The sequence below is a fragment of the Ictidomys tridecemlineatus genome, chromosome 1, assembly GCF_052094955.1.
Source record: "Ictidomys tridecemlineatus isolate mIctTri1 chromosome 1, mIctTri1.hap1, whole genome shotgun sequence".
Lineage (NCBI taxonomy): Eukaryota > Metazoa > Chordata > Mammalia > Rodentia > Sciuridae > Ictidomys > Ictidomys tridecemlineatus.
Window position 1 is genome coordinate 134,171 of NC_135477.1, and position 26,100 is coordinate 160,270.

At 49.8% G+C, this 26,100-nt stretch overlaps 1 protein-coding gene across 3 annotated transcripts; it reads right to left on the bottom strand.

Moving 5' to 3' along the window:
* Positions 1–2,275: 2,275 nt before the first annotated feature.
* Positions 2,276–23,367, bottom strand: Cyp2e1 (cytochrome P450 family 2 subfamily E member 1). 3 transcript variants are annotated; one of them, XM_078023632.1, is made up of 9 exons: positions 23,210–23,367; positions 11,891–12,050; positions 9,186–9,335; positions 8,591–8,751; positions 8,082–8,258; positions 7,114–7,249; positions 4,427–4,614; positions 3,867–4,008; positions 2,276–3,063 (listed from the first exon to the last, which is right to left on the bottom strand). In XM_078023632.1, the coding sequence occupies exons 1-9, from the start codon at positions 23,210–23,212 to the stop codon at positions 2,879–2,881; spliced, it is 1,302 nt and encodes a 433-aa protein (XP_077879758.1). In that variant the 5' UTR covers positions 23,213–23,367; the 3' UTR covers positions 2,276–2,878. The 3 variants fall into 3 exon arrangements, with proteins under 3 accessions (XP_077879758.1, XP_040129428.1, XP_077879762.1); XM_040273494.2 differs by lacking the exon at positions 23,210–23,367 and adding an exon at positions 12,829–13,045; XM_078023636.1 differs by lacking the exons at positions 2,276–3,063; positions 3,867–4,008; positions 4,427–4,614; positions 23,210–23,367 and adding an exon at positions 12,829–13,045 and having other exon boundaries at positions 7,115–7,249; positions 7,999–8,258.
* Between the last annotated feature and the right edge of the window lie 2,733 nt (positions 23,368–26,100).

A 26,100-nucleotide genomic window follows, 5' to 3' on the forward strand; every position in this document is an offset into this window, starting at 1 on the left:
AAGATTCTTGGTTGGCATCAACATTCAACATTCTTGAATGTTCTTCTCATTGTTTCTTCCAGAAATATGGGATAGCATAAAAAGACCAAATTTAAGAGTTATTGGGATAGAGGAAGACATATATTTCCAAACCAAAGAAATGAATAATCTATTCAATAAAATAACATCAGAAAATTTTCCAAACATGAAGAATAATTTGGAAAACCACATTTAAGAGGCTTACCAGATGCCAAATGTACAAAATCACAACAGATCCACACCAAGGCACATTATAATGAAAATGCCTAGCATACAGAATAATGAGAGAATTTTAAAAGCCATGAAAGAAGAGAATCATATTATAGATAGAAGGAAACCAATTGGGATATCTGCAGATTTTTCAACCCAGACTCTGAAAGCTAGAAGATTCTGGAACAACATATACCAAGCTCTGAAAGAAAATGAATGCCAACCAAGAATCATATCCAGCAAAATTAAGCTTTAGAAAATCAGAACTACAATGAGACTTCATTCAGGACATGGCACCAGGAAGCAGAGTCCCCTCACCATGGACAAAATATATACCCCAAAGGCAGCCCCAGTGGCCCATCTCCTCCACCACACCCCACCAGCCTGTGGTTACCACCCAGTTGATCCCTGTTAGGGGATCAATACACAGTCAGGCTGTCATCACCCCGACACTTCTCCTCTGCACATCCTTACACTGGCTCACACACGTGTCTTGGGACACCTCATCTACACCATAACAACAGGATAGTCTTTGATCATTTTCTCCTCTTCCTACTCACAGTTGATGATGTTCAGGCAACCTCCTCACCTCATGGGACATGTCTTTCCCTGCCACTGACCCTCAATCCCCACCCCTGTCAGGAGTATGCCTCCTGCTGGTTCTTTTTTGGTAGCAGCCTATGTAGTGGGGAGGTACACAGTGTCAGGGCCTAATGAGGATTCAGAGTCCTCATTTTTGGAGAAGGAACATGACCTGGAGCTCAGAGGGCTGGGTGTGGCACAGCATGATGTTACTACAAAGTATTTCTTTGTGTGCGGATGCCATAATATGTTATTCACTTTCTGTATTCACTTTGGAAAATTAGTCCTGCCTTGGAGTATTTCTTATGGTGGGACAAATTTTCTGAAGTGACATTACCTTTGGGCCCAGTGCCCCTCCCTTGAGATAGTAGAACCTGTGAAGGCCCAGACTTGGAAACCACCCAGTGAGAGCAGTTAGGGATGCTGCTGACAGAAAGTTACCCTCAGAAATCTGGAGCCAGGTGATGTCTCAACAGTAAGCCTCAACTCCCTCCCTCCTAGCATCTCCCCACTGCCTGGGAACACAGAATCTTCCCAGCAGTCACTCAAGTATAAGCCCTCTGTCCCACAGCAAATAAGAAGACACTGTAACCATTTCCTGCTGGAGGCAGTCTTGCCACTGTGGCACTGGGAGGGGACACAGACAGATGCCTCTGGGAACTGGTGGCCCTTCAGAAGGTTTCCCACTGATGCCCACATTTATTCTCAAGAACCAAGAAACAGGTTATTCTACATGGTAGAAGGACCTCAGAGCATCCGATTAAATTCAGCATCTTGAGATGGGCAGATTGCTTTGCACTGTCCAGGTGTGTGGAGAGCCATGTTGAGTTACCACGCCTTCCAGTCCTGATGCACCATGGGGATCTGAAAGATCACTGTAGTCTGGAGTGGTAGTGCCATGATTTGTAACTCGGTCTTTTCCCCAACTCAGGTAGCAAGACCAATCTTCCCAGTAAGCATACCCCTGGGGTTGAGCTATACACTCACCTATTCTTTTGTAATCCTACACCTTTGCCCTGTTGGGACAGAATGTTCCATGGAAACTACTTTTGTGTGTCCCCTTCTCTTGCTCTGCCTTTGGGCATGACCTTCCTAGATGTCAGTCAACCTGCTGACAGCAGACATCAGGAAGCCAGACTCAACCCCCTGAAACCTGACCCCTGGCCTCATTTGAATGGTTTCTCCCCAATAAAAGGGTTCAGCACATACATGTGCGCTCTCTCTCTCTCTCTCTCTCTCTCTCTCTCTCTCTCTCTCTCTCTCTCCATGGACATTTAAGGTCAGAGGAGCCATCAAAGGACCCAAAGAAAAAGTATCTCTGTCTCTTGTGTGATTATTTCATGCAGCCCAGTTCACCTGGAGTGGCCCTGAGTTATGTTTTAGTCATGAAATGTGACACAGGTGAGCCCAGTGAGACCCTACATGAGGGAGGCTGAGGGTCAGGAGGACAGAGGACACCAGCTGCTGGCTCCGAAGTATGGCTCATTTTATTGAAGACACAGAGTACACAGTGCCTCGGGAAGTGTGCAGCCTGGGAGGGCTGTGCCACCCCGATGGAAGGAAAGCTCAGGCTCAGGGTGGGTGGCAGCTATGGAAGGCAAAGGGCGGTCTGCTGCTCCTTTCACACCACCACTCAGTTTTGTTTCGTTCCATGCAAGGACAAATATTAAGAAATAATAATGGGTGGCCCTGTTGACTTTTCATACTTATTTCATACAAAGGACAAATTGATGCTCACAATGAGGTAAAAGGAAAAACTTTCCATCTTGAAGCAAGTCTTTCCTGGTAAGTGTTGACTGGTGACAGTATAGCTCTGCCTTTTCAGAAGTCTCAAAGAGCACTGTGTCTAGGACCACAGCACAGCCTCAACCGCCTGTTGGTTTAGGTTGACCACATCTTCACTGGACTTTGCTTTGCACTGTCTGAAGACTGACTGGAAACATCAGCTCTGGTAGAACTCACTCTGGGGGGCCACCTGCCTCCTGACTGGGGGAGCAACTTCCTGAGCACTGAGGAACTCTCAGAGGCTGTACTTGGGGACAGAGGTGTCCAGGGTGTTTTCTTACACTTATGAGCGGGGGATGACACAGAGTTTGTAGTGAGGTGGGATTCTGCCAAAGCCAATTGCAATGGGCCTAAGATCAATATCTTTTGGGTCAACAAGAGACTTCAGATTGAAATGCTGCAGAATGGTAGACAGGAGCAGAAACAGTTCCATACGGGCCAGGCCTTCTCCAACACACACTCGTTTTCCTAGAAGTAATTGCAGTACTGGTGAGACACAGCAGGTTTCAGAGAGACACGACATTAACTGTGAGGCTTTAGGGCAGGGCCAGAGGAGGCTGGGGCAACCACACCCTAAAGCAGCACGTACTCCCCACACCCACTGAAAGAAGCATAAGAGCAAAGAACAGAGTCTCCATGACGTGACCTGTGTGGGGGCCATGCAGAACTCAGCTGCAAAAACTTCTGTTCGGTTGGGAAAAATGGCCTCTGCCTGGTGAAGTCGACACCCAGTGCTGACCCATGGTGCCCATGGGATGGGGTGGGTGAGTTGGTTGGCAGTGCACACACCAGGAGGAGTCTTCCTCACCAGAACCCGAGGTGCAGCCCTGACAAGGGGCCGCAGGAAGGCACCTCTTACACCCAGGGAAGGCTGCACTGCTTCCCAGATGAGTCCAGGGAACCTGAGAGGAGTCTGTTAAAGCCCTGATTTAAAATGGCAGGTATCAAGTGAGATGGCCGTGAGAGGTTTTCTCTGTCTTGTTAAGCAGAAACAGTTTGACAATGAATGAGGGAAAGCGGCCACTCTGTGGAAAGAATAGTCTACCCATAAACCTTTCTTCCAGAACTTATTGTGAAAATGTCACCCAGCCTCTCTGAATCAGGGGAGCACACTTGGTTTGTGTTGTGGGTAGAAATCGGGGATGAGGACAGCTGGGAGGTGGTGGACAGCTGGGAGGTGGTGCACAGCTGGCTGGTGGCAGAGACACAGAGAGCAATGAGGGGAGAGGAGACCATTTCAGGCTGAGGTGCTGCTCTTGAACCCTGCTCACCTGCAGAAAAAGGTTTGAAATAGTCACTGTACTTGAACTTCCCATTTCCATCCAGAAAGTGCTCTGGCTTAAACTGCCCAGGATCTGGGAATTCTTGGTCATCATACAGAAGGGAGTCCAGAGTCGGAATCACAACAGTGCCCTGCAGGAGACACAGATCTGTCAGTCATTCAGGCAACTGAGTAAATGTCTGCTGTCAGCCTTAATCCCATACTAGACAGGACAGCACATTTCCCAGTGGGACAGTGCTCAGTTAAGGACTGGACAGCAGCCAGGTGTCAGGTCTAAGTGGAGAGGAAGCCCTAAAGTACTCATGCAGTGGACTCTGACTGGAATATGCTGCACTCCCAGGTGCCATCAAGGAGGCACTTCCTTAAAATCCATCCATTTCTCTAATCACCAGGATCAGACAGGGACTAATGGGGAACTAGCACCCTGTATTGGCCTGTCCCTGCCATCCAGCCACACTGGCCACAGAGCCTTGGGATCCCCCACCTGCCTGGTAAACTAGACAGTGAGGTGATAGGAGGTGTTCACAGTGCACACCAGCTCACTCTGACCTTGGGGATGACATATCCTTGCAACATGGTGTCCTGCGTTGCTTCGTGGGGCAGGTTGGAAGGTACAAGGTCAATAAACCGCTGAATCTCATGCACCACAGCATCCATGTAGGGCATCTCCAGCCTGTCCTTGACAGCAGGGATGCGGCTTGGCCCAATCACCCTATCAATTTCCTTATGAAGTTTCTCTGCCAAGGCATGAATAAGAGCAATGTAAAGGATCGACACCAGGCTGAATGTCCACCCTCCATCCATACATCTACCAAGTACTCTTCCATGCATCCACCCACTCATCCATCCATCACTCACCCTAACCCTCACCCAAACACTTACCCATACACCTATCCATCTGTCCACTTACCTGAGGACTCATCCCTTCATCCTTCCACCATTCATGTATACCCACACACCTATCAAGTCATCCCTCCAGCAAGCCAGCATCCATCCACCCACACATCTACTCAATACATATACCAAATCACCCTTCTAGTCATCCACCAAACCCACCCTATGGATTTTGTAGAGTATCTATGGAGTGCTTTTTGTGCCACAGATACTTCAAATTATTGGATATCATCTTCACAAATGTCGATAATAGTTATGCTCATGGAGGTCATTTATAGTCTACAGAAACTTTTGCTTCAATTATTTTAGCTGGAGATGGCTTATTCAGTTCTCTGCATGTCAGGAGCAGAGAATAACAAATGGGTCCTGGAAACTTCCTCTTAGAGAGAAATCTCTGCAGTAATTGTCACCCTGATGTTTCACTATGGACTTTTAAGAAGTAAGAGGACAGATGACGGAATATAACCAGACATCCACAGTCTACTTCTTGAAGTTCCTCTGACTGAGGTAATAGCAGCCTTCAGCAAATTCTTATACTTTCTATGTTTGAAATTTCCTGTGGGATTTTCACTTTGAGTGAAAAAGAAAATTGCAAAAAAGTATGTATAGTATGGTACCCAGGTAAAATATTAAGGCACTACAACCTTACTGTGAGCTATTTGTTGATATTTAGTTTTTGATAAATGTACTGGGTCACAGGTAGGGATGATGCACAGCCATCCCTTATAGGGATTCTAACCATGGAAATGTACAGGGAAGCTTTCCCCTGGTGGGAAACCCCCTCAGGGGATAACAGGTATCCTGTTTCCCAACCTTAGAATGCCCTATAAACTCTCTTAGGATCTAATAATATAGCTAATATATGTGCAGTGTCAACTAGTATAGCAATGCCCTGAGATGCCTCTATGTTAGAGCCTCATCAAGCCTCAACCTTGATTGCAGGCACGTAGCTCCTGGGAATAGAAGAACTTGTTTGTTAGATAACTACAATGTTTCACCAAGATCTGGTGCTCCTAGGCTGCCCATATGACAGTAACTTCAGACAATGGACTTTCTTGAGGACTGCACAAAGCTCCTGACATTACATATTATAACAATGAAATGTAACTGCAGAATAAGCAACTTCACTGATACTCTAAACAATAATGTGGTTATGGCACTAATGACTTCATGTAATCTATTGGTATAAATAAACGTGGCTTCTTGGACATGGAGCCATTCTGTCACCTGCCCTGCCTCTGCACCTTGTCTCTGTGTCTCCTCTTTATTATTATTCCTTACAACCCCTAAGCATTGCCCTCTCTGGGGCGGGAGGCACAAACGGGCAAGACTGATTGGTTCTGTAACATGTTTCCTTAAGAGCTCAAACCAAATATTGAAAAATGTTAATACATGTTAAATTTGGCAAAGAATGTAGGGTGTCTATCATGTTTATTCTCTTTGTTTATATTGGAAATTCACCATGGTCAATAATTTAAACTGTTTGAATACAGGATTCCTCTATAAACAGTGTTCAAAAGTTCTCCTACAAATGCTGCAGATCTGTAAAATATTTCCCTCCCTGGACTTTTGATTCCTTTTATGATTAAAACAAAACAAAGCTTTTGCTGAAATAAAGACCAGGTCCTAGGGCCTGACTTGGACTGGTTGCACACCCATACTCTTGGGGGAAATTGCTTCATGTCTTCCATCTGTTCTCCAGGACTGAGGAGCTAGAGGAGCACAGTGCATCCAAGGTCTGCCCCAAGCTAGCACTCAGTGGGAGCCACGTCCCATCAGCAGCAGGTGGGCCCAGCTCAGAAAGTGGAGGTCCCAGGCCTCTGGGCTCCCTTGCCCCAAGCTACAGCTCCCCTGCTCCCTCTTTAAGGCAGGTTGGTCCTATTAGCCTGTGTGCAGGTAGGTGCCTCCAGGGCAGGAGGTGGCCTCATCAATTCTCCCTGAGTTCCCACTTCAGAGCCCGGTGGAGTGAGATGCCCAGGGAGATCTGAGACTTGCCCTGATCCCCATTCTGCCTAGAAGGCCAAGCCTTCCTCAAGAGCAGCTGGAGCACTGTGTTGACTGTTATCAGTGTGTCTTTATAGTGCAGAAGTTACGTCCAGCGCCTCTCTCCTCTCCAGTGTTGGACTGTTCTTTCTGCACCCGGGCCCCAGTGGAGTGTGGGTCTATCAGTGTTCAAGGGTACCAGGTGCCTGGTACCTACAAGGACATTTCTCTTCAAAGCAGTTCACCCAGGGATCCCACAGTACAAAAGAAGGCTAAAAAGCAACTGCAGACTGAGAGCCCAGGCCTGAACACACAAGGCTGGCCCTGCAGGGAGGTCCTTTGGCTTCTCATCTGCATACCTTCAATCTCTGGGTATTTCATGAGAATCAGGAGCCCATATCTTAGGGTGGTGCTGGTGGTCTCCGTCCCCGCAAAGAACAGGTCAGCCAAGGTTACAGCCACGTTTTCCAGAGTGTACCCAGACTCTCCACTGTGCTTTTAGAGACAGACAGAGACTTGGTAAGAAATTGTCTTCAGATGGCTGAAGAGACAACCTGTTGCCCTTCAACAGACAGCCAGGGAGGTGAGAAGCTCTCCCAGTGCAACCAGGACCCCATTATTTCTACCTCACAGCTGGAGAAACTGAGGTTCCCAGGAAGTTGGCTGAGGCAGGATAGGCTCCTCACCCAGGCCATAGGACGGTGGCTCTATCAACAGTGCCAGGGCTGTCCTGGGAAAGGGGAGGTAACCTGGGTGACCTGCCAAGCCAGGACCTCTGCTGATGACTCTCCAGCTGCAGGGGCTGGAATCAGCCTCCTTCCAGGCCAGAGGGAGGCTGGTGCCTTTGGGAGACAGAGAGGGTCTTTGCTAATGGTGAGATTCTGACAGCCTAGGAGTCTGCCCAGGGGAGTCAGTGTGAAAGCTGCATGCTGTCTGTAAGCCAGAGAAAAAGAAAGGAAGGAGGCTTCACCATTCTGAGCTAGAGGAGGGTCCTAGGAGCTGCAGGCAGATGAAACTGGGGATGTCTGGGACCCCTGGAACTTTGGCACCATTGGGGAACCCAGCCTGGCCTGAAGGGAGCTGAAGCAAGGTGCCAGCCCACCATCCCTGTGTCTCCTCTGCAACACTAAGAGCATCCAGTAACACAGAGGGCAATTTGGATGCCAGCCAACAGGTGGCAGCATGGATCTGAGGTGCATGTGCCCTACCCCACCCCATCAAGTCCAGCAGGTGGCTCTGGGTACCTTCTCCATTTCCATGAGCAGGCAGTCAGTGAAGTCCCGGGGACACCCCACCCCATCAAGTCCAGCAGGGTGGCTCTGGGTACCTTCTCCATTTCCATGAGCAGGCAGTCAGTGAAGTCCCGGGGACAGCTGGGGTCCAGTGACTGGAGGTGCTCCTTGGCCATTTCAAGTGTGTATGCTTTTATTTCAGACGCGTTTGCTATGACTTTTCTATGGCTTCCAGGTAGATAGTGTAAGTAGTCCGAAAAATTATTGTAAAGCTGAAAAGAAAGAAATTTATAAAATTATTTTCAAACTTTAATTTATGGTTGTAATTACTGTATTATTTAGAATATTTGAGATCATTCTCCAGGCAGTGTACCCTCTGTGGTGAACATGTGCGCACTCAGTCTATATGAATGCCTAGGTTACGGAAAGGGGCACTCAGGGCCCAGGGCATCCCAAGAAGGAGCCTAGGGGCTGCCTGGACGCCTCCAAAACACTCCCGGTCTCAGGCTTTCTTGAGCCCATTGGTCCCACACCACCTGAATCTGCCTTCTTCCAACATAGCTGCACAATTAAAGACTAAGGAAAAGGATAGAGTTGGCTTCACCTGCAGCCAAGGAGTACTAAGCAGGTAGAAGTTAGCATTAAACATGCTCATGAGCCGCAGACACTTCTTGTCGTCGTAGTTGAAACGCCTGTTGAACAGGATGTCCGCTATGACGTTGCAGGGTGCGCAGCCCACAAGGAAGGTAGGGTCGAAGGGCTGGCCTGGAACACAGGTGAGATGTTAGGGAGGGGAAAGTATGCACAGGCCCACCGCAGCCCCAGCCAGCTGTTCAGTCTCCACGCACTCGCACCCATGCCTGGGGACCATCCTGAAAGCTGCCAAGCCACAGAAGGCGGCCAAAGGTTTGTCCACTTCTCAATGCTGTTTGGGCTCAGCAGTCATGTGGTGATCACTCTTGCTCCCTTATAAGCAGAGCTGGAAATTGGAGTCCAGAATGCAGTGGCTGTGGACCATCATGACCCACTCTGGTCCAGGGTCCCTGTAGCTGCCAGCTGCTTCGGGGTTGATCCCTGCCCTCCAGGGGCCTGCCCACAGCTCCCCTCCCTGCTGCCTGCCCAAGAACAGCATCCTGAGTCTTCCTGAGCTCCTCCAGCAGGAAGTGAGCCTCCCTCTGGATCTGCTCCAGAATACACACCCCGAGTCTTCCTGAGCTCCTCCAGCAGGAAGTGGGCCTCCCTCTGGATCCGTTCCTCATTGCCCTGTTTTCCCATCCCGTAATCCCGGAGGGTGGTCAGGGAGAACCGCCGAATGTCCTTCCAGGTAGGCCCATTATTGAAAATAATTCCTAAGGAAGAGGGACAGCAGAAGTCACCCCAAAGGCCCAGGTCTTGGGGATATGGGGCTGGGGCAGGAAGTGGTCCTCATAGGGCCTTTGGGTCCTGGGCAGGGTGTGCAGGGGAGGAAGAATCACAGGAGGAGGCAGGGGACATGCAGTGCTTCTCTGGCACTCCCCCCTCTCCCAGGTGCCTTCATGATATGGCGTCACTTCACTGTCTTTGGCTCTGCACTTTCCTCAGAGCCTTCTCCATGCCAAATAAAACCTCATGTGGCAACTCCAAGGAAGAGCAGTCACCTCTCTCCTGCCTATTGACAGAATTCTTGGACAGCCCTTCTGTCCCCAGGGATTTGAACCCTTGCTCAACAAGCGTTTCATCTCATCTCTTTATGGCTTCCCAGCAGTGGCTTTGACGAAGACTTGAAGGTCACCAGACCCTACTGTAAGGACCTGCAGCTGGGAAGAGCAAGCAATCCCTTCACACGGCCCTCTCCTCCCAGGGTAAAAACATTTGGAATCAACAGACCCAAAGAAATGCTTTCTCTGTAAAATGTTGGGGTGCTTCCGTTCCTGTCTCCGTCAACTCTGTGGACATTTTTATTCTTCCCCAAATGCAACTTCTGTTGCCCTGCTGGCCTCTCACTCCTTGGTGAAGACCTCAGATCCCTTCAGACAAGCCCTGCTCGGCCTCCTTGCACTCCAGCGCCCCTCACAGCCTCGCTCTTGGCCTCCCTCCCCCTTACTTTTCCCATCGTCACTTCCTCAAGAAGCAGGTTTGGCACCCACTGTGCCAGGCATTCTATGAGATTCTGGGCATTCTTGGGCCACAGAGGTAACAGTAGCACCCTCACAGACACAGGGGCTTGCATCTTGAAGTTCCTCCCACATTAACTGTAGGACACACATGGGATGCTTGGTGAGAGGCCCTGCAGGATGCTGAGAAAGTACCCTGGGGATGAGTGGTCACCATGGTCCAAGGAAATTTCCAGAAAGAGGCTGGTTGACCTGAGAGGGGCAAGGACAGCATGTGACATGAGGTGGGAGATACAGGCCAAATGATGGTTCCAACTTCATTCCTTCCCTCCCATGGGGAGGAGGGCGGAGCTCCATGGGCAATGTCGTGAGGAGGCCACTACCCAGGTTGAGAACTTTGGTGGGAGCACTTTTCTGGGAGTCTGTTGAGACTTACTCATGTGATGCATGCAGTTCCCTTGGCATGTGGCCATACACCTGTGCTCTATCTTAGCCAAAAATAAGCATTCACATCATTATCCCTGAAGGGTTAGACGTATCTCTTTTTCAGGGTCCAGCAGATTTTCACTGTCAGACTGGGCCATATGGGATGAATAAAAATAGGGATTTGGAGTCTCCAGGCAGAGGCAGCAAAGACCCTGGAGAGGAAAATTCTGGGCTCTGCCCTGCTGTCTCAGCTCACAGGCCCTGGACCATGGGGGCAGATATGGGCCTTAAGCCAGGATCACACTGCTCCATAGCAGGACACTGTCTCCCAGGCTCCGGGAACTCTTCTGATGCTGACAACAGGGACTAAGACAGTTGGCATTGCTTTACTGAGAGAGTGCAGCAAAACAAACCCAGTGCTGAGAAGGGGGAGCCAAACCTCTCTGCCTGTGAGGTGGTGGAATCTGGGAAATGCACACAACCAGGCAGGACACCAAGAGGCAGTGCCTGCTCCCTGGCTTGAAGCCCCCACGACAGGGAGAAGCTTCTGGTGACAGCAGACGGGATGCTGTTCACTTCTGACCTGCTTCGGGATCCCCTGAAGTGACCGCAGGGAGTAGAGAATGTGCAGGCAAGGTGAGAACAGGAAGGAGGGGTGGCAGGGACTCCCAGGAGCTGGGCGCACCACAGAAGGCAGAGCTGCATCAGGGGCTGGGAAACGCTGGCAGGGTGAGCAGCCAGCCCCACCCAGCCCTCCTCCCCATGGGAGGGAAGGAGATATCTGCGAGGGTTAAACTCAGGGCTCTAGCAACAGTGAAGTTGAGGCCAAGAGAGGAGAGACTGCCTGGAAGTCTGCTTCACCCCTCCTGGCCTCAGAATGTCCACCCCTTGGGGCTCTCTCGGGAGATCACCAGCTGCCGCTGGCACGGTCTGATGCTGGCTCGCTTGCAGACAGTGTCTGTCAGGTTGGGTGCCTCATGGCAGGGGAGGGGACTGGTTGGGTGGAGCCATCTACACCCCACGGGCAATTCAGGCTGTGAGTGGAAAGGGTTCCAAGAAGTGCGGGCCCAAGGAAGCAAGGCCTGGGAAGGGTTGGTGCAGGCTCAGAAACAGCCTATCTGCCTCTCTCTGCAAGCTCTCTGCACCACTGGTCAGTGTGGATATCCGGCAGCCCCGTGGTGTGGACAGGGCACCTGCTCAGTGGGAACATTGCAGCAGGTTTCACAGGCACGAGCCATTACCCAAGGGCCTGAGGGTCTCTTGCCTTTCTGCCTTTATTCTGTTGCTGTCACTAACAGTAAGTGTGGGTTTGGCTAGGCAATGTGATGGTCACCTACCACTGTCCCTCTGGGTCTGCCCCACCTGCTGCTAGGAGACACACTCACCCTTTTGCTCATACATATGGAATGCAGGAATCTTCCCTCGGCCGGAGAACTCGTTCTTGCGGTTCAGCAGCACCTCCTTCACAGCCTTGTAGCCATGCAGGACCACCACGCGCCGCGTGCCCAAGTACAGTGTGAACACAGGCCCAAAGCGCTCTGCCAGCTGCAGGGACCAACACAAACTGTGAGCTGGGAAGTGGGTGAAGGTGACTGACTCAAGATGGCCTCGCCTGATTACTATTACTGTAATCCACCAGAGAACTGGAAGGATGTGGGGAACGACTGTGCGGCCGGTGCAGGGAAGTTCCTCCACAAGAGGCTGCTGCATTTGCAGGAGCATCTCTCCCTGTCTGTACACCAACTCTGGACCTTGGCTCCTCATGTCCCTCCCTTGCAGCCTTGTAGCCAATGCCCACTTCCGTCACCCCATTGTTCACTTCCTAAGTCAAGGTCCTGGACCCCAGGGCACTGCTGGCTGACCTGGAGCCTCTATCATACATAATGACACCTCATACAAATACCAAGTGCCACCCTTGCACCCCAGAGCACACTGGCTTTGGTTAGCTCACACGGTGCGCTCAGCCACAATGGGAGGCGGGTGTTGGTATTGGGTAGAGCATGGGAGATACCAGCTGGGATGCACCCCTTGCTTCTGTGGGAGCTGCCCATGGCTGCACCAACTGCCCCAAACCTCCCAATGATCACTCTGGTTCCATGGCACCTCTGGGCCTGGTGTTTAGTGCCCATCCTCCCTGTTCAGTGCCCAGGCTGCAACACCAGTGGAGCTTTCTGAAGGGGACTCCTGGGTGCTGCTACCCACCCCGTTACTCCATAAAAGACTGGTGTTAGAAAGCAACAGTTTTTTTGACTATGAATTGAATACACATGTATTAGATCTCATTCCTGACTGATTCTCCCTAAAATAACAATGTTTCTCTTACCCTGGCAAAAGATTTGGGAATATCCTTCAAGTCCACCTGGAGAACATTCCCCACGATGGGTAGTGGGAAAGGCCCTGGGGGCAGGTTCCAGCTGCTGTGGATCTGCTTCCAGATGGATATGAACAGGAGGGTGACCAGCCACACCAGCAGTGCCAGGGTAATGCCAAGAGCAGCCATGGTACCTCTGGGGCCCTCTGCTGACACATGGGGATGATCCCTGCAGAGGGAAGCTTTTATAACAAAGTGCAGAGAAGGAGGGAGGTCAGCCAGCCAATGCCACCTCCCTTCTCCTGCTGCCAAGGTATTAGTTTACTGTCAGAGGTGGCTGGCACTCATTTCAAAGGCCTACTCCTGAAGCAGTTTTCTCTTAAAGAGGATGAGCCGAGACAGGGTCAATACCAGGTTGCTGGCACCTGTCACAACTCCAGAAACACATCTAGTGGCACTTTGGTTCTCCTAGTAAAAGGGGAAATTTCCCTTTTCTCCCCATAGGTCAGTCTGGGGGTGGGAGACTGTCCCCTGAGACACTGGTTGGATATGGTGGGGCGATTAGATCACATTGGCTGGAGCTTGTTTGGGCAGGGCTTATGTAAGACAGCACCAGCCATGTGCTGGCCCCTGCAGACAGGTGCCAGCTCAGGTGATGCAAATGCCTCTGAACTTCCGACTGTGATCTGTTTAGGCAGCCAGAGCCCCTGGCTCACCACCTGCAAAACTCTGAGGGCGGAGGAGGAAAGCTCGGCTTCTGAACACCGTTGAACTTTGTTAAGTAAACTGGCAAAAGTCTTAAAAGGCAAAGAAAAAGTGTTGGCAGATTCTGAGATTGTGTTTGTACCACCTGAGCTGGCCTGTCTGCAGTGGCCAGCACGTGCCTGTGCTGCCTTACATAAGCCCTGCCCAAATAAGCTCGAGCCAACGTGATCCAAACACACCACTATATCCAGCCATGTCAAAGGGGACAGTTCCCCACCCCCCAGACTGACCTATGAGGGAAAAGGAAAAATTTCCCTTTTAGTGGAGAATTAAAGTGCCCCTGGATGTTTCCAGAGCTGTGACAAGTGCCAGCAACCTGCTATTGACCCTGTTCCATCCTTGTTGGTCGCTGAATGCAACTTCTAAGAGAAAACGGCCACAGAGATTTTAATAATGTCTGATTCTTTAAAAAGATATTTTATTGTAGATAATTAGGCAGAAGTTATCCTCCAGAATCATTTTGTCAAATTCTAAAAAGAAAACTTCATTTCTGGCTTTGTTTTATTGAGGAGTTAAACTTGGAAGAGTGTATTTCACTACCAAGAACACAGTTGTGCTGCACACCTCTCTGCATCTTCTTACATGAATTACTTCCTCATACAATCCCACATCCACTTTTCCATTAGGGCTGTCTCTAGGTATTTTGTGGGTCTCTTTGTGTGTGTGTAAGAAAAGTAAGAAAACTGTTTTTCATTCTGTCTTCTCACTGGTAACATGGGGAGAATCTTAATTTATGTATTATAATCGTATATTTTTATGTAAGTCCTACATCATTGTGTACGATGCAAAATATGATGAACAATAAGGAAAATTAAAATGCAAAGCACCCGAATCCCCTGTGGCTTAGGGGTGGTGCCTCTGTTCCTGGGTCTGTGTGAAAGCGAGGCTATGCCGTGTCCACTGGCTCTGCACGGTTCTCCTCTGCAGCCTGTGAGCCAGGTGAACAAGTCCTCCTTCTGCCCTCAGACCACAGCACCCACTTGTTCACTCTCCTGCACCATGAGGAGCTGCCAGCCTCAGTAGAGAAATACATTTACACTTGTTCTAAATTAACCTGAATAGTTAATCAGCAGCTCCTGACCTGGACAAGGTGCAACCTTCAACAGACTTGTCTCCATGCCACATGCCACTCAACTCTCAGGAATTTTAGCTTCCGAGTGGTATTTTCAAATTTATTCAAATATGTTTTCTTCTATTTTGGAAATCAGTGTTTGGCCGTGGCATTAATATTTACAGTCCTCCATGGCTCCCCCGATCCTAGTCTCCTCCAGAGAGCTGAGTCATCGTTAGTGGCACACCACATGGTAGAAGCATTTTCTGTCAGTCTCGGTGCACTGAATTCCCTTCCTTCATGTTCACCAGAAGCAAGCATAAACGACCAGAGGCCCTTAGGAGACCGTGCAGTAGCCACAACTCCTGAGACCACAGTGGAGAGAGGAGAACCTTCCTCTGTGACAGGCCAGGTAGTGAGAGGAAGTTGAGTAGCGATGGTGGGGGAAGCCTTCTCAGAACAGCCAGGTACAGGGCTCCCTCCTGTTTATATGATCAAAGGCAGGCCCCTTATTAAGCTCTTATTTCTAATAAAATAAAAAGGTTCAAAATAGAAATCTGTCCAGACAACTATCTTATGTTCAACTACTCTTAACTAATAACAATGACCTTGACAAAAGCCAAAAATCCCCCAAGAAAAACCAAAGCAGAGAACACACAACATCACAGTGTCCAAAGTTCAGGCCAGCCTGGCCTAGGAAAGCAGTTCCTACCTCAGGTGGGAATTCAGAACCGGGTCCTCTGATTTACTAGCTGCCTCCAGCACCAGTCTCAGCTGCTCTTTAACATTCTGGGAGTAAACAGCACTGTTCTCCTGAGCCAAGAGTCTCCCCTGCTTGGGTGGAGGAAGCTGCTCAGGGCTCTGCATGGGATTCTCACTGACAGGTGTTGGCACCTGGGCCTTGCTAGCACTCAGCCAGGCGGACCCGATAGGGCTCTGATGCCCTAATATTTGACACATAGCAAGGACTGATGAGCACTTCTCCTGCAAATTGTAAAGAGTGCTAATACAGCAAACACCAAGCCCCCATTACTAACCACACCGCCACGTCCCATCCCAGGGCCATCTGCCTGCATACCAACACACTCAGAGCCAGTGGCCTCTTTGGAGTTTGCTTCTAATATTCTCTGTGATTTTCTTTCTTATGTCTTTATATTGTTTTATTTTTATTTTTTAAAAAGTAATTTTGTGACATTATATTCCTTGACACCTGAATTTTTCACCTGTTATTTCCTTTAGAAGAAGAGTCCACAATGTGAGATGTGGCTGTGGGTCATTGACTTCATGGGTATAGATATTTTATACTTTATTTACCCTCTATCCTGCCAGACTTCCTAAATTTTAGCCTTTGCAAAGAGTCTTGCTAGGGACATTGTAGCACATGCTTCCAGAACACTGTGTAGGAATATCTCTAGGCTAGGCTGCACCTGCACCCTGAAACATGCAGCCCTACATCATTTCCTGAATACGTGAACCACCTGCAAACTTAAACCCAGGGGCCACCTCTCAATGCTTGCTGCTTGTACATCCTCATTCATGCTAAGCTAGTGCATGTGAAATGGTAGAGCTGAGTTCCATTTCCCTGATTACAGAGAACCTCTGTTTGTAGGGTGCCTTACAGATTCTGGTTAATAGTTCTTGTTCAGATTTATGTGCTACAATGGTATTTTCCACTATTTAGTTTTCCTTCCATACTATTTATGTTTATCTCCCTCCTTCCCTTCCTTTCAAACAGGTATTCTCAAATTATCAGTCTTTAATTTGGGGGTTAGCCCTTTGGAGGAAATTTAAAGATTCTTCCTTACTCTGGAAAGATAGTTTCCTATTTGTAAAGTTTACTTTTTACATTTAGCACTGAAATCCTTGTAGAATTTACTTTTGTGTATGGTGAGGACTAAGGATAAAATTTTGCTTCTCCATGTAACTACAAATATCCCAAGACCTCATTCTGATCCCCAATTCCTCCTTCTACACACTGCTTTCATAACTAAAGCTTTATGTTAAGTCTTGAAATGAATAGGGTGAGTCCTGCCAGGACATAAGTAGACATATATTTTATATATTTTTAATATATACATATGGAGTGTTTTGGCCCTTTGTTCTTCCATATAAATTTTCAGTTAAAATTCCTCAAAAATTCGTTTAGGATTTTGACTATAATTACATAGATTTTGCAAACTATCTTTAAGTATTGCTTCTTCCTATCTATGCTACACAATTAATTCTCATTAATTTAAGCCATTTAAAATGCTTTTAGTGATTTTCTGCATATAAATTGTACACATTTTTGTCAAAGTTATCCTTAGGCAACTGAGATTCTTAAAACAGAAATCTTTGTGAATCACCTTTTCCATCTACCTATTGCTGGAGTGGAGTGACACCGCTTTCTGCTTGTTGATCCAGAGTCTTCTTGCTGCATGCACTCTCTGATTCCCATGATTTCTGCATGGATCCTCTTGAGGTTTCTCAGAAGACAGTCCTATCATCTATGACAAATAAGAGTTTCACCTTCTCTTCTCCAATCCTTATTTCTAAAACGTTGCTTCTTGTCTTACTGCATGAATAGAACCTCAGTATACTGTTGCTTTAAGTTTTATTTTATTGAGGATGTTCTTAGAATTTTCCTTTAAGACTAATGCTTGTTGCAGGGTTTTGATAGATATCCTAATGGAAGTTTAAATTGTTCCCTTTTGAGCTGGGGTTGTGGCTTAGAGGTAGAGCACTTGCCTAGCATGTGTGAAGCAATGGGTTCAATTCTCAGCACTACATAAAAATAAAATAAAGAGATTGTGTCCACCTACAACTAAAAAGTAAAATTTTTAAAATGTTCCCTTTTATTTTGACTCCAAAGAATTCCTAAGTTAGTAATTGTCATTGAATTGTATTAAATGCTTCTAAGCATTTGTTCAGCCTCAGGGCTGCAAACACCCCAGCAACTACTCACCAATACAGAGAACTTGGAGGACTCAACAGAGAGGTGTTGTACACCTCGTTACTCACATGCTTGGTGGTGGTGCATGGCTCCACAGCAGGGGTAGCACTTGGGCTGGGCTCCATGCCCACTGCGTGGTAGGTCTCCTCCATGCTTTATGAGCTCACTCCTTTACTTCAACCATCATCACTCTGCCTTGACCCTCAGCTAAAGACTGGAGGTGAGGGCAGGAACCAGCTTCCCAGTCCAGTTCCTTCACGATCACATGCCTCAGAGTCCTTACCACCCTGAAAGTTTCCAAGCACTCTTTAGTGTGGACTCTAAGGCATCCTAACCAACATTTCCCCCGTGTGCTAACGTGGTGAACAGCACTTGTGTGTTCTCCAGTGTGGAGCTGGTCTGGAAGCCCTGGGATACCCAGATTCAATAATGTTAAAAATATGTTGAATCTAGTTGCATCTATGGAGTTAAGATCTTGTGCTCTCTCTCAGCTTAAAATATGTCTTTGCTGTGCTCATGCACTTGTGCCCAGAGGGTGGGCTTGTGGCCACTGTGTGGCTTGCTGACTCCTGCACTCCCTCTCCTGCCAGGGTCGCCCGCGCTTCATGGAAAGATGTGATGCCTGTCCACTCGGTTTCATCCTCTTGAAGTTTGTATAGGAAAAATAATCTGCTTTTTGAAAGTTGGAAATAACTCACTTTTTAGACCACCTCATAATTTTACTTGTGATAAAGCTTTGTTAAGTCATTTATGCTTCAGTTTCCTTAAGGGTGTAACTGGTCAGGCTTTATATTTCTTCTTGAATTAGCTGTAGGAAAGTCTGATTCCTTTTAAGTTTAAATCCATCGCCTTCCCTTAGCTCTGGTGTTTTACTGCCAGCCTTTGTTGTTTTTATCACTGTGCCCTCTTTTCATCCTAAATGCTGTTTACTTGTACTTTTTTGTCCTCAAGTTTGCCCATTCCACTAAACTTTGAAGAAGAGTCTCGCCTATTTGCATTTCGCCATCTCTGCTTTCATCCTTGTCCTCTGACCTCGGCCCTTCCCTGGGATCGTCACACTGTGTTCTTTGGGTCTGACATCTGGCTCATTGCTTTCTAGTCCTTCTCTGTCCTGTTTTTGCTGCCTCCTGAGTTTGATACTTAATATTTCCTTCATTGAGTTCCGTCCCATTCACCCATGCTCTAGCAATGAGGTCTTGTTTTTTGAGTAGAGGAAATTCCACATGTGGAAAAATAGTAAAGAAAGTATAATGTGCCCCATCACCATTACCCAGATTCAATAATGTTAAACATCTGTTGAATCTAGTTAAGATCTTGTGCTCTCTCTCACTTAAAATATCAATAGCACCTCTAGAAATCAAAACCATTTCTTGGGGATTTTTAGTTTATATTTCTTGTGCTGGTATTTATCTTCCATAAACCTTAGCTTCCCGGGGAAGCTGCACCTCCTTCGAGATCCTGCAGCATGCCTGGCTGAACTGAGGAGAGCATCTTCCTCCTGGAGACATCCAGTTGTGGGTGCAGAGCCAAGTCCTGGGGCTGCCCAGCCCCTTCCATGATCACTCACTCTCCGCTCTGCCAATGGCTCCTGGTCTCTAGATGAAACCCTGGGAATGAATGGCTAAGCTCACCAGGCCTCCAGCCCACCAAAGCCAAGGGCACTGTGAGGGGGCATCTGGGTACAGAGGTGATCTTCCCCTGCTGTGGCCCTCAGAGGCCCCCACCAACACGTGGGGTAAATGTGAGGGTCTATGACCTTCTCTCACTGTGATCAGAGACGTCCCCTCACAGCACAGCTTGCAGTTCTGGTGACTAGAGTCACGTTCCCAGGCCACAGTCACTCACATCTGGCTCAAGTTAGACTCTTATTTGCTCTAAACAAAGCCATTGTTTCACACCAACTTCACCCCCCTATTGCTAGAGAGCATGGCTTGCAGGATTGTGGCCTGGTGTGGGCACACAGTGTGGTGCAGCAACCCTCTGAGGGGTGGGACTAGGCGAGAGGGGGCAGAGGCACAGCACACTTTGAGGCCACTGGCTTTCCAAGCACACAATCCTGTTTCTAGTAATCGATTTTTAATTGACTGTTTTTAAAAAGCACCGGCTCATTCAGATTGATAAGAAACTGAATGTACAGAGATAGTCTGAGGAGGACTGGCCTAGCTGAGCTCCATGTATAAGGACGTTCGACTGAGGTTTGAAAAGCTGTGTGTTCTACGGTGACAGCGCTGTGCAGACCTCTATCCTGACTGAAGAACATTTTTCTTCTTTCACTTGCTTGTCTTAATGATGGAGAAGACTGTTAAATCCACCTGTGCTTCTCCCTGGACACCATCAGGTTTTGTTCCGTCTTATTGCTTGCACTGAGGGTGGTCTGCTGGCAGCACCTCAGAAGTAGCCCATTGAGTTGGAGGTCAGCACACCTGCTCTGGCTGCTTACATCAGGTATTCCAACGACAATGAGGCTGACAGTGACTTGTGAGATCCAAGGGTCATGGGGTATTGTTGGCTACTGTGTATCTGAACCCTCACTTGAGGTAGTGAGATAAGACTCGCCTATCAACAAGCTCCTGCCAAGTCCAGAAATATACTGTGTTTGTGCAATTTCACACCCTCTGCTACACAGATCTACGGCAGAAGTCCCACATTCAAACCATAGAAAGGAATTTACCTGAAAGTAGTCAGCTAGGACCACACACATACAGCCTGGCATCCAGGGCCCTAACCTGTTCTACTTACAGTCTGTCTTCTCCCTAGCTCAGGGAAGAATTTCATTGTCTCATAGATTGGCTAAGAACTAATGAAAACAGGAACATAGGATTGGGAGAAATGTCAGCCACAAGAAAAATTCATAATGGCAGAATGATAATGAGTAAAATTAACAGGGCAGCTACCAATCCCCAAAATGGGGACAGACTGACCAGGAGAGCAGGTGTCACTGGACACAGAGGAAGGAGTCAAGTCCTAAATGGCTCCGTGAGGTGTGACAGGATTTGACATGGAGGAACCTTGAACCTCCACCAGTGCAGGGGAACGGCCGTCCCAACAGGTGACATGGAGTGAGAGCCACGTGAGTGACAACCACTCACAAACATGCAACATGCCTGTGTGCACTGAGGAAACTAGGAGACAGCGCAGGCCACGGGCATCCACGCCCTCCTGATACCACGCACCAGCAGCGAAGAACCCAGGTCGGGTGCAGGGTTGAGAAAGGGACAGCATGAGACCACCCCGGGTGTCACTCTGCCCATGAGTGACGTGGCATGTCACAGGGACACAGGCCACAGAAGGCCTCTTCCTGGAAGTCCAAGCCCTGGGGAGCAAAAACTAAGCAATGTCAGGAGACTGTGGCCAGACTGAGCTGCCCCAGGCCACACTCAGGCTGCCTCCCTCAGGGGCAGAGGAGGACTGGTCCTGCAGATGTCCAGCTAAGAGTGGATGAGAAAGTCGTTGTCACCAGGAATGTAGGCGGGTAAGCCCAGGACTGGATGCAGGGCTGTTCCCAAAGTAGCCACACAGGAAAAGTACGACTTCGCCTGGAGCATCTTGCCATGTGACCAAGCCAACATGCGGGTCCTGGGGCACACTGGCCATGCCCTGCAGGGGAGAGAAGTGGGGCTACAGTTCTGGGGATTGTGCTAGAGGTCACAACACAGAGGGAAGGATGTGAACTGAACAGGCACACAGGTGGGTGATGGTCACCTCCAGCTACACTGGCCACCAGGAGGCTTCCAGCCTGGGTTTACCAACCTGCCAAAACCCACATACTCCCTGTGGGACACGTGCAGATATGATGGAGAAGAACAGAACGGCCCTTCTAAAAGCTAAGAAATCAACAGTCAGTCTGACCCCTGTGCTCTGGCCAGACTAAGAACATTTCCCTGCTGGCTCAGGAGGCCAGTGTCTCATCCTCTCCTCCAGGACACGGACAAACAGCCAGAGAGGACCCCACACCTACACCCACAGCCAGGCAGAGGGGGCGGCATCCACACCCAAGGCCCTTTGTGTGGGTCCTGGCTGATGGTCAGGGACTGCAGCCTCGTCCCCAAGCCCGCATTTGGAAAGGGACAGACTTTAGTGTGTAGTGGCACCCCTCCTCCACAGAGAACTTTAATTAAGCTTCTCCAGAAATCTTCACCATAATTGATCTTAGGACTTTCAGCACAAGAATCTCTACAAAGGAGTTCACTGTAGTTGAACTTCTCATTTCCTGTTGCTCTCTCTTACTTGGCCTGGAAGAGATCAGCACTCCAGGTGCTGAATGCCCCTCTACTGGATTTCCACAAACATTTGTGAACTATCTAAAATAAATAACTACATATATAAATAGTTTGTAGAAGTGTGCTTACAAACACAGAGCACGCTAAGGAAAACAGGTTCTTTTAACTAGTCCCTTGGCCTTGGGCTGGAGCTTCACAAGATGTTTACATTCCAAAGGTAAGAGAAGAGGTTACCAAAGGGGCTCCACAGTAACAGCTGGCAGGGGGAGGGAAGAAAGGGGAGAAGAAGCTCACCCTTCGTAGGCCCTGCCCTTGAAGGGTTAACTTGCGCAGAACAGTGAAAGGAAAAGCTGCTTTCAATGTGAACATCTGTGGACTGTGAGCCCCTCCCCTACATGATGGGTTCTGAAACAGCCTGAATCCAGCTTTCAGGGGGATGGATAGATTGCAGTGAAAGCTTTGCCCTCTGAACCTGGCTACAGCTAAATAACCTGATTCTTGTTCCTATTTGATGTCTTGCCTCCTCTGTCCCCTGCAACAAGTGTGGAGATGCCCTCTGCCCCTGAGGACTTGGAGGAATAGGAATGGCACAGTGCTCTTGAGAGGGGTGTCCAGCAGCCTTCCACTGCCCTCAGGAAGCAGGTGGCACCAGGGTCTGGGCAAGCTGCTCTGATGCCCACAGGACCTGACTCCACCAGGAACAAGGCTGCCTGTGTCCTCCGTTTGGTGAGGTGGATGCCCCTGCAGCACCCAGGGGCAGCTTGAGGTCTCCGTGCACACTGGGCTTGCTTCTGAGGGTCACCTCAGCTCCAGCACTCCCCACATGCCCTCACCCACTCCTTCTCCCTGCCTCCTAACAAAAGACAGGCACCTCCAGTGCTCTGGCCACACAGGGCATGGCCAGCCTGACATGAAGGGGTCTGACGCTCACCCAGGTGCAGGTGGAAGGTCTCTCTGCCCCCAGCCTGGGCTGTGGCACAGCACCTGACTCTGCCCCTCACAGCGTCTCCCTCACAGGCTCAGGAGTCCATGGGGGAGCAGAGGGCCCCACAGCGTGTGGCTGTGTACCTGGTCTTCCACTCGCCCAGCACTCTGCCTTTCCTACCAGGAGCACAGTGGCTGGCAGGCGGGGGAGTGAGGCAGCCAGTCTGGGCTCAGGCAGAAGAACAGGTATGGACCAGCTCTCTGCCTGGACAGGTGGCATCTGACTGTTCTGCAGGAACTTAATCCCAGTGCTCCTCCACATCCTGAGGTCAGAACAGTGCTGCTTGTCAGCACCACACCAAGGAGACCAGGCCTGGGGACAGTGCCGTCACAGCACCTGGAGGGCTCTGTGGGCACTAACACACTTCTAGGCGGAGTCCATTTGGGAGGCTGCACTTCCTGCTGGGAGCTCTGGGGGTGGAGGGCTGAGGCTTCACTCACCATGCTGCCCACAGTGCTCGGGGTGCTCTGGAGGGGCTGGGGCCCAGCTCGGCCCTGTGGTTCCCACCGAGGCTCTGCTCCCACAAAGGAACCTTCACGTTCTCCAACTCTGTCCTGCACTGGTGTCTGCTGACTGCCTTCGGGGAAGCCTGGGCTCTGTTTGTCTGGGGACCCTGGGGAGCCACTCACGGAGCCAGCTCCTGGGCTGCAAGTGTGTGCATGGCAGGTGTCCAGAAGGAGCAGGCAGCTGCACCTTGGCCTGTCAGGGCAGCAGTGCTGTCCTCCCCAGGGCCCACAGCACCCTGCCCACGGCACCTTCCTAGGAGGCTCCTTGGAATCCACTGTGCCTGTGCACAAGGTCCCAGGCTCATGGGCCTCCCCCCGAGGCCTCCTGCCTCAGATCTGCAGTCCACCTTAAGGCAGCAGAGCACCTGGAGGACACCAGGGCGCCTCAGACAGGGCCTTGGCTTTCCCAGACCCCCTCTCCTGCCACATGTCAGCAATTCAGCACATGCTTCAGCACCTGGAGATCCTTCAGCTCTTCATCCTGGCCGCTGCCCCTGAAACTCCACACAGCGCGCCTGGGGTTCACCCTGGGTGGTTTTGCCTGGCTTGCTCAGCGCTCTCCACAAGCGCTTGGTCCCCCCATTGGAGGATCATTCTGCATCCTTCCTGTTCCTGAACAAGTGACATCAGCTCTGTGAGGCTCATCCCCATGAGAACTCAGTTCAGAGTTCTGATGAATGTGTTTGCCACGTAACCCTCCATCCGCATGGCCAACTGCTCCGTCCTCCTGGGCAGGCCAACCTCGGCCCTCACCCTGCCCGGCAACACTGAAGGCACTTCTAAAATACTCTATCTGCTTTGCCTCTTTGGGGTTCCAGGCAAAGGGATCTGCAGCCAGGCTCTTGTTTGTGCTCTCTCTTCCTGTTCTGGTGACACAGTGTGAGTGGCCTGAATCCTGCCCCTCAGTGGTAGCCGTGTGGTCACTCAGGATTCCTGACAGCGAGCAGTTCCTTGTGTGGACACACTGTGGTGAATTGCCAACTGTCCTTGATGGCGACCTAATGCTGGGTTCACAAAATCTGACTATTCCAATTACTCAAGAAAACAACAAAGAAAGCACACAACCACACAGAATTACCTTTTCAATAATCCAGAGATGGCTTTGAGTCCTTAAGGGTCCTTGGAAAGAGAGAGAGCTACCAGAATTTTTATTCTTATAGAGGGAACACACAAAGGGATGTTCCATGGAACATCCTACCCCAAAAAGGGCAAAGGGGTTGGATTACAAAGGAACAGGTGAGTGTAGCTCAATTCCTCTGGGTGCTGCATACTCTTAGGGCCACACCTTGTTATCCAAGCGAGGGAAGAGCCCAAGTCACGAGTCATGGCACTACCACGAAAGACTAGAGTGATCTTTCAGGTCCCAGTGTGCATCATGCGTTTGGAGGGGCTCCCTACAGTGGTGCTGAGTAGTTGGACCCGAATGTCCTGAGGTTACATAAAACCTGGAAGACACAAAAGAAACAACTCATTTGCTCCCCCTTTAGACCAGAGTGGGACAGTAACCACTGGTGACCAGGAAGGACCTGGCAAGGACAGTCAGTGGTGGTCCTCCATGGCCCAGCAGGGTACTGATGCTGGAATAACCCCCAGGTCTGATACCCACTAAGGGAGTTTCCAGCACAGGACAAGGAGAGATGGGGAGCTTCGGACCATGGTGTCCACATTGCACACTGACACACCTCCCAAAAGTGTCCAGAGATGTGTCGATATTAAAAACCACATAGGCACTGTGGACATTTGCATGGCGTCCAGTTTTGAACAACTTCTGGGAAGTTTCAGTGAATGTACTCTGATGGCCACTTGTGGACACTGGTAAATTTTGGTCACCTGGGCAGCACTAGATGTGGAACTCTGGTCACCAGCAAGTGATGTAACCTATTTCCCTTGGACATCTGATCAGAGTCCTTTGCCCCTCTCTAGAGCTACAGTCTCCTGCCCACATCTGCCTCACCTGCCACGTCCCCTACGGCCTTTCCCCTTATTGACCCTCACTGAGGAGTCGTGACTTTCCTTCACAGATCAGGAAAGGAGAGTTCTGTCACATGGAGATGGGGAGATAACTCCAGGTGTCCCTGGAGGGAAAGCTTCCCTCCACATCCAGGTCCTGCCTCCTTTTCCTCAAAGCTTCTTTGGAAGAGCCGCCATTTGGTACTTGAAGGCCAGTTCACCTTTGGTCTTCTCTGTGCCTTGTCAGGGGATGGGGACTTTCTCCCCCCTTCTCCGGGTGGTTCCTACATTGCACCAGCTCCACCCCAAGTCCTAGCCCACCTGGAAGCTTCTGTCTGAAGCAGAACTCAGACATGGTGAGAGGCAGGTTCCGGGGTCCCTGTGGGGGGTTCTAGGAGAGGTGCACTTCCGAGGCCCTGCTGGCCTCAGGCAGTGAGCACACTCAGGAGACAGGCACTTCTGCTCCCCTTCCCCACGGTCCCTGAAACCTGCCCCCAGGCCCACTACTGGGCCTCCTGGCCCTGCAGATGTGCTTGCATCTCCAAGATTTCATGAAATGGAAACATCCAGGGTGCAGTCTTCCTTTGGGTGGGGTTCTGTGTGGTGTCACCTCTTATTGCACACCACTGTGGCAAACAGCAGAGTTCGGCCCTCTTTGTGGACAAGAGAAGCTACAGTGTAAGAAACATCAGCAGGCGGTCAGCTGTGCCCCTGCTAGAGGGCAACAGGCTGCTGCCAGTGGGGCCACTGTCTGTACTGCTGCTAGGAACATGTGGCACAATGTCTGCAGGTAAGGTGCACTCACTCCTCCTGGGCAGAGGGCAGGAGAGGAATGAGAAAGTGCTACGGGGCACCTGGAGAAGGACTGCAGGCGT